Below are 6,900 nucleotides of genomic sequence, written 5' to 3'. Positions count from 1 at the left end.
GCTGCCCAGAGCGCCTCAACTACTTCCGCTAGGCCCAGGCCAGACTTGAGGGCGCAGAGGGCCCTGCCGGCCATCTCTTTCCTTCTCACCCTGATTGCTTTTGGCCTGGAGCTGACCCAGCGCGTCCTCTCCCGCATCCTGGTTATCTCCCACATCCCTGCAATGCTCCCAGCTGCCTTCGCAGTGAGGTGGCCGGGCCTGAGCCCTACCCAGCCCCTCCTGCTGAACAAAGTGGCACTGGGCAGGCTGCGGCGCAGGCCCGGGGGGCGGGCAGGCCTTGGAGCAAGGGCAGAGGCAGGAGGAGGCACTCTGCCCCCACAAGGGTCTCCACAGTGGGGCTGGGCGTGGCCCTCACACGCCTGTGTTGATGGAAGAGAGCGCTGTGCACGCGGACGTGGAGGTCCTCATTCAGCGCTTTGGCCGGATACCTACAGACAGGCAACAGGGGCGAGATCCCCCGTCAGTCACGCAGAGCGACACTCCCAGGGCAGGGGGCCACTTCAACACTCGCCCGGACCCCAGCGGTGGCTTCATCCTCGCTGCTGTCAGTCCTGCTGGGGGAGGGGACGCAGGTGGAGGGATGGGAAGGGCAGCCAGGGACTCATTTTTCTCAGCGAATCCTTGTTTCAAGCAAAGGGCCTGCAGGGTGGGAGGCCAGGAGATGGCCCAGCTCTGGGGTCGCCCTTGGCTGTCCCTACAGTGGCAGAGCTGCACTGCTATGTGGCCCTGCAGGGGCGGTGCTGCAAACGCAGACCCCCACAAATCCAAAGGCCTCTCCTGGGAAATGTCTCTCGTCCACAGGGAGCGCCTGCGGGTGGAGGTTTATTCTTTTTTTTTTTTTTTTTTTGACAGGCAGAGTGGACAGTGAGAGAGAGAGAGAGAAAGGTCTTCCTTTTGCCGTTGGTTCACCCTCCAATGGCCGCTGCGGTAGGCGCGCTGCAGCCGGTGCACCGCGCTGATCTGATGGCAGGAGCCAGGTGCTTCTTCTGGTCTCCCATGGGGTGCAGGGCCCAAGCACTTGGGCCATCCTCCACTGCACTCCCTGGCCACAGCAGAGAGCTGGCCTGGAAGAGGGGCAACCGGGACAGGATCGGTGCCCCGACCGGGACTAGAACCCGGTGTGCCGGCGCCACAAGGTGGAGGATTAGCCTAGTGAGCCGCGGCGCCGGCTTGGAGGTTTATTCTTTACAGAAGCACAGTCCCCGTGGCCCTCCCTTGACTTCAGCCACAGCCAAGTGAGCAGCTGCTCCCGGCACAGCCACACGTCCCGCCAAGCCCTGCCGTCCAGAGGTCCCGGCTCAGTCATTCTCCTCTTCCTCCGACTCTGTCGCCGACTCGGACATGCTCTCTGGCAAGTCGTCTCCCATCTGCTGGAACCTTCCAGACTGCGCATCCCACATGTATGTGATGGTCACCTTGAACTCAGCCATCTCATACCCAAAAAGCTTCTGTAAGAGACACGGCAAGCCGGGAGTTGGGGAGACGGGAGCGCAGATCCGCTGTGTGGGGGGATGCCCGCGGCAGGCAAGAGGGACGTTCCCAGCATAGCCCGGCAGACAGACTCACCAGGACCCGGGCCTGCTCCGGTGTCAGCACGTCGCCCTCCTTGCACACCTCATAGTCAGACAGCAGGGTCACCACACCTGTGGAGGTGGCCCCGAGTTACTGCTAAAGAGTTAGTACTTTATTTGTGGGGAAGAGGGAGGGAGGGAGGGAGGGAGGGAGGGAGAGAGAGAGGGAGAGGGGGGGGTGGGAGAGAGAGAGAGAGAGAGGGAGAGAGGGAGAGAGGGAGAGAGGGAGAGAGGGAGAGAGGGAGAGAGGGAGAGAGAGGGAGAGAGATCTTCCATTCACTGGTTCACTTTCCAGATGCCTGGAACAGCCAGCTTTGAGCCAGGCTGAAGCCAGGAGCCTGGAGCTCCACCCTGGTCTCCCACACGGGTGGCAGGGAACCAGGCACTTTGGCCAGCATCTGCTGCTTTATTCGCAGGAAGCTGGACTGGAAGCAGAGTTTCTGGGACTTGAACTGGCACTCCAATATAGCTTGTCAGTGTCGCCAGTGGTGACTTAAAAAGCTGTGCCACAACGCTGGCCCCTGAGTTACTCCTGGCCCGATGGCCCACACAGCCTTGCTGCTCACTGCGCAGAGTTGGCAGGAATCAGGCAAGCTCCTCCGTCTTCCCAGCTCCAACACACACGAGGCAGCGGCTGCCCCCTGCAGTCCCTCCCATGTATGTCCTGGCTGCAAGTTCCATCCACTTTTTTTTTTTTTTTTTTTGGACAGGCAGAGTGGACAGTGAGAGAGACAGAGAGAAAGGTCTTCCTTTGCCGTTGGTTCACCCTCCAATGGCCGCCACGGCTGGCGCTTCTCCTGGTCTCCCATGGGGTGCAGGGCCCAAGCACTTGGGCCGTCCTCCACTGCACTCCCTGGCCACAGCAGAAGGCTGGCCTGGAAGTGGGGCAACCGGGACAGAATCCAGCGCCCCGACCGGGACTAGAACCCGGTGTGCCAGCGCTGCAAGGCGGAGGATTAGCCTAGTGAGCCGCGGCGCCGGCCTCCATCCACTTTCAGCCCAGCTGTGAGTGGGCAGTCTTCACTCACTGTCACAGAACAGGACAGGGGCTTACAGAAATCCCTCGCTGAGGGTGGGTGAGCTGCTGCTGGGGACCCCATCCCGTATCAGAGTGCTGCTTCTGCTAATCAAGCGCTTTGGCCCCCCGCACCCTCATGGGAGACCCAGATGGAGCTCTACGCGCCCGGCTTCAGTCCGGCCCAGCTGGGGCCATCTGGGGAGTGACCCAGCAGGTGGAAAACCTGTCACTCTGCCTTTCAAATAAATGAATCAAAACGGCAGCAGCAGCAAAAAATACTTCGCTGAGCCAGAATGGAGGTGCTCGAACCCTGTGTCCTTAGCAGTGGCCATGAGCTGTGGGGACAGCCATACCTCTCTTGAGAGCAGTGGGCAGGCCCAGCTGCCTCAGCTGTGGCTCCATGGAATGGGGGAACTGCTCCAGCGGCCCTGGGTCCAGGCTCACGGTGAAAGTGGCTTTGTTCCCAGCTCGCGCATAGTCCATTTCTGCATACTTTGTGAACCACCTTAGGGAAGAGGAAAGTAGTGGGAGGGGAGGTCCCCCGTGGGCCCCCTCCCCCGCACTGGCCAGCTGCCAGCCGGCAACTCCGTGCAGAGGGCAGAGAAGGGCCTGGTCACAGCCCACCCACCTGTGAGAACGCTTCCAGGGGCCAATTCCGAGGCAGCGGCATCCCTCCCTGGGATCCCCCCTCCCCTGCCCTCCTCTTCTCTGGTCCCCACCCACACTTACTCATTCACCTCCTCCTTGGTGCGGTCTGTGAAAAGGAGGCCGACTTCACCCCGCAACTTCTTGCTGACCTGCAAGCCACAGCGTGTCAGTCCGCCCGCACCGGGCCAGCGGTGCTCTACCAGAGGGGCTGCACCCACCGGGGACGTGTGGCCAGGGTGTGAGACATCGTGAGCTGGGGGAAGGGCGGCTGCTCCCTTGGTGTGGAGGTTACGAAGAACCTGAGCCCTGCTCTCCCTACCAGGGACTGCCACGTGGCTCGGAGCACATGGGGAGCAGCAGTAGGCAGCTCTGCCCCCCCCCCCCCCCCCCCCCCCGTGAGGGCTGGCGAGGTACCTGATGCAGGTTGTCTTTGTACTCATCAGCCGGGCTCCGACCCAAAGCCACCATCATCACCTTGTTTTTGCCAAAGAACATCCTACCGAGAAAACGAGGTGTCTGTGAGGGACCTGCCCAGGTCTCCAGCACCTGCGCTGACCCAGGCCCAGGGTGCCATCCAGCAGGGGGCATGGCCAGAGGGTCCCACTTCTCCACACCACAGCCCACCACACTCTGGGCCCTGCCCAGGGACCCTTTCACTATCTCCCCCCGACAATGCCCGTATCTTGTCCACGGTCACGCTGTGAATTCTGCGTGGGATCCCTCCTGGCCTGGGCATATGGAAGAGGCACGTGCCAGCCTGAACCAGAGCTAGCGCAGCCAGAGAGCCACCCCAGAGCCGTCCACACGAGCACGACCCCAGCCAGGACAGCGCTGGGTGTGTCCCCGAGCAGACAACAACTCTAAACCTGGCACGGTGCTCCTAGAAGGCCCGAGCCTCAGCATTAAGGGGCCACATCCCAACCATCCCTGAGTTTAACAACCACTTCCTGCCTCTGTGGAGCTCAAAGCAAGCCTCGCGTTGGCTAGGAGTCCTGTCGCGGGGCGCGGTGGGACCCAGGCGCCTGGCCCCTCCCCGCTCACCGGCTGTGCTTCCAGGCGTTCCGGATGTCTTTCAGCTTGTTGTTCCTCATGTTGGCCACGGAGAAGAGGAACAGGTACTTGTACGTGTCCACGCATTTCCGCAGCTGTGGGGTAGTCGGGGAGTTACCCGGATCCCAGGGACGGCACGGGCTGGGGACCACTCTGGTCTCAAATGGGAAAGCTTCTGCTTTGGGCCCCATAACTGCACAAGTCCTAGGAACTGGACGCCCTGACCACGTTGTCCCTTTGCCTCCATTACTGAATCCAGGACCACTGGGTATGGCGAAAGTGGAGCCAGTAGCCCAGACCCCATGGCTCCACCCCACCCCAACTCATCTGTGATCAATGGCGGACAACACTTCTCTGCTTTGTTCAAGGGTAACCCAGAAACGTCTACTCGCTCTGGGGACCACTAAGGAGAATCATGAGGCCTTATTTGCTCTCCAGGGGAAGCGGCTCGGGTGAAATTCCAGCCTCAAGCAATGGAACTGGTGCAGGAGACCCTGCGCTCACCCAGCCCGGGAGCCAGGACTGGCAGGTCGGAAGCAGTGTGGTCACCCACTCCTGGTGACCCCCGAGTGTTCTGATGGTGGGCATCCTGCTGAACCTAAGCGTCAGTTACCCCAGCTCTGAAATGGCCAGCCCATCACTGGTGTCTACCTATAGCACGCAGTGGGAAAACACGTGCGACCACCTGGCTTGAGATGCGGCAAAGCTGCAGGGCCTCACTGCACCAGTCCTGCCGGGTGGCCTGCTCAGGAGGAAAGGGGCGCCTACGTCCGCCCTTAGAAACCCACCCAACGCAAGCTCCAGAGAGTCAAGAACAGGCGCTCACCTCTTCTATCAGGTTCTGCTTCAGCTCCAAGCCTTTCTTGGCAGTTTTGGTTAAGGACACTACCACAAAAGAAAACAAGCGGAGTGACGATCAGACATGCGGACGCCCTGGAGACCCAGCTTCTTCTCCGCTTCGGCAGCTCGGCCGGGCCAGGCGGCCTGAGGAGAGGCAGCCAGGCCTCTGCCGCCATCACTTCTCGCAGTCAAGGCGATCCCCAGTGTCCCTGGAGGCCTAGATCCCAGCGTTTCCGGAGTCCCTTAGCCCCTTGGGCTGACCCCCAAGTCTCTACTTCCAGTCCCAGGTGAGGCGTGCTCTGGCTGCTGTCCTGCTCTCCCCGGCAGCCTCGGCCTTAGCTGAGCAGGTCCCGTCCTGCTCTCGGCCAGGACGCGCAGAGGCCTGCTCCGGCCGGCCTGAGCTGTGGCAAGTCGAGCTGTTATGTGTCCCCTACCCAGAGGAGCTGCCACGTGCCAGATCCGACCAGGAATCAAATCCCCCCAAACACCTCACACAACACCACCAGCAATGTCCCCTGCCCGGCACTCGCAGTCCCTCTGCACGAGGCACAGCGGACAGAGGCGAGCACAGCGGACAGAGGCGAGCGCGAGAAAGGAGGGCAAATGAAACGCAGCCACTCGCTCCCACGATGCCCGCTGCTCCCACTCGCAGCGTCAGCCTTACTCACGCTCTGCCCCCACCTTCAACCAGGCTACCAGCCTCTGACAGTAAAGACCCCTCCCATCGCAGCTCGGCTTAAGCTCCAGGAAGCCAGGTGTTTCCCTACCTCGGGACCCTGCACGGCGCGTCCCCCCCCTCCCCCCCAGGGAACACCGTTCCCCCAGATACCGCCCAGGCTGCTCCAGGCTGTGGCTCGTCAGTGGGGCCCTCCCGGAACCGCACTACACAGGATGTCACTTCCACCTCTTCGCACCACGTTTATTCCACGGGGGCCACCACGATCTGACAAACCCCGTTTATCCCGCTTCTTATAGCTTGGGGGATCCGTGATAAGCGAGAACTTCCTATCTAAGTGCTGTATCCTCCAATGCCCAAGTCTCAGACCCTTGAGCACTGTTGAAGATGCCAGAGCTCCCGGGCGACAGACGCCAGGAACGGTGTCTCAGGAGGCACCCCCTGGACCGACAAAGCCCAGGCAAATGGGGACGGGGGCACCTGAGTGCGTGGGGCTGAAGGAAACGCGAGCAGAGGGTCAGACGCGGGGACACGCCCGTTCCGCAGCACGGGAAAGGCAGCCAGGGCGGCGGGGGCGCAGACAGAGGGACAACGGGGAGGGGCTGCGGTGGCGGACGCGGCCCAGCCTGGACGCTCGCGGCTGGGCCACAGAGCTGGCGCCCCCGCCCCGCCCGGGCTCCAGCGCCCGCCGGCGGTCCCACCGCCCCGGGCCCCACGCCACCGCGCGGCGAGCTCCCCACGGACGTCCCGGGGGCGCGCTCCGGGCCCCCGCCGCCCCAAAGCCCCACCGCTGGGTCCCGCCTCCCGCTCGGCCCACCTTTCTTGTCCCGCTTGGACTTGGGCATCGCGCTGGAGCCACGTGCGGCTGAAAGCGGTGCGGCTCGCTAGGACCCCGGCGGCGCGGGGGCCTCTGGGAGGCGCCTTGGAGGCTGCCCTCGCGTGTGCCTGACCCGATCTGCTCTGCGACCCGTCTCCCCTGGCCGTGCCGCCGCCCACGGGTTCGCCTGTGCTTGCAGGGCGGCTGGCCGGAGCGTCCCGGAGTCCTCCGGCCACTGAGCGCCCCGCCGAAGGCCTGGAGAGCGGCCTCAACTCTATGG

General features: G+C 62.9%; 1 protein-coding gene across 1 annotated transcript; it reads right to left on the bottom strand.

Moving 5' to 3' along the window:
* Positions 1–780: 780 nt before the first annotated feature.
* Positions 781–6,876, bottom strand: MRTO4 (MRT4 homolog, ribosome maturation factor). The gene is made up of 8 exons (XM_062190531.1): positions 6,621–6,876; positions 5,114–5,172; positions 4,279–4,382; positions 3,652–3,733; positions 3,319–3,386; positions 2,943–3,094; positions 1,567–1,643; positions 781–1,448 (listed from the first exon to the last, which is right to left on the bottom strand). Exons 1-8 carry the CDS (start codon positions 6,646–6,648, stop codon positions 1,299–1,301), a joined length of 720 nt encoding a protein of 239 aa, XP_062046515.1. The 5' UTR covers positions 6,649–6,876; the 3' UTR covers positions 781–1,298.
* Between the last annotated feature and the right edge of the window lie 24 nt (positions 6,877–6,900).

Source organism: Lepus europaeus, chromosome 5 (genome assembly GCF_033115175.1).
Source record: "Lepus europaeus isolate LE1 chromosome 5, mLepTim1.pri, whole genome shotgun sequence".
In the NCBI taxonomy this organism is placed as follows: domain Eukaryota; kingdom Metazoa; phylum Chordata; class Mammalia; order Lagomorpha; family Leporidae; genus Lepus; species Lepus europaeus.
This window is presented reverse-complemented; position numbering and strand designations above follow the sequence as displayed.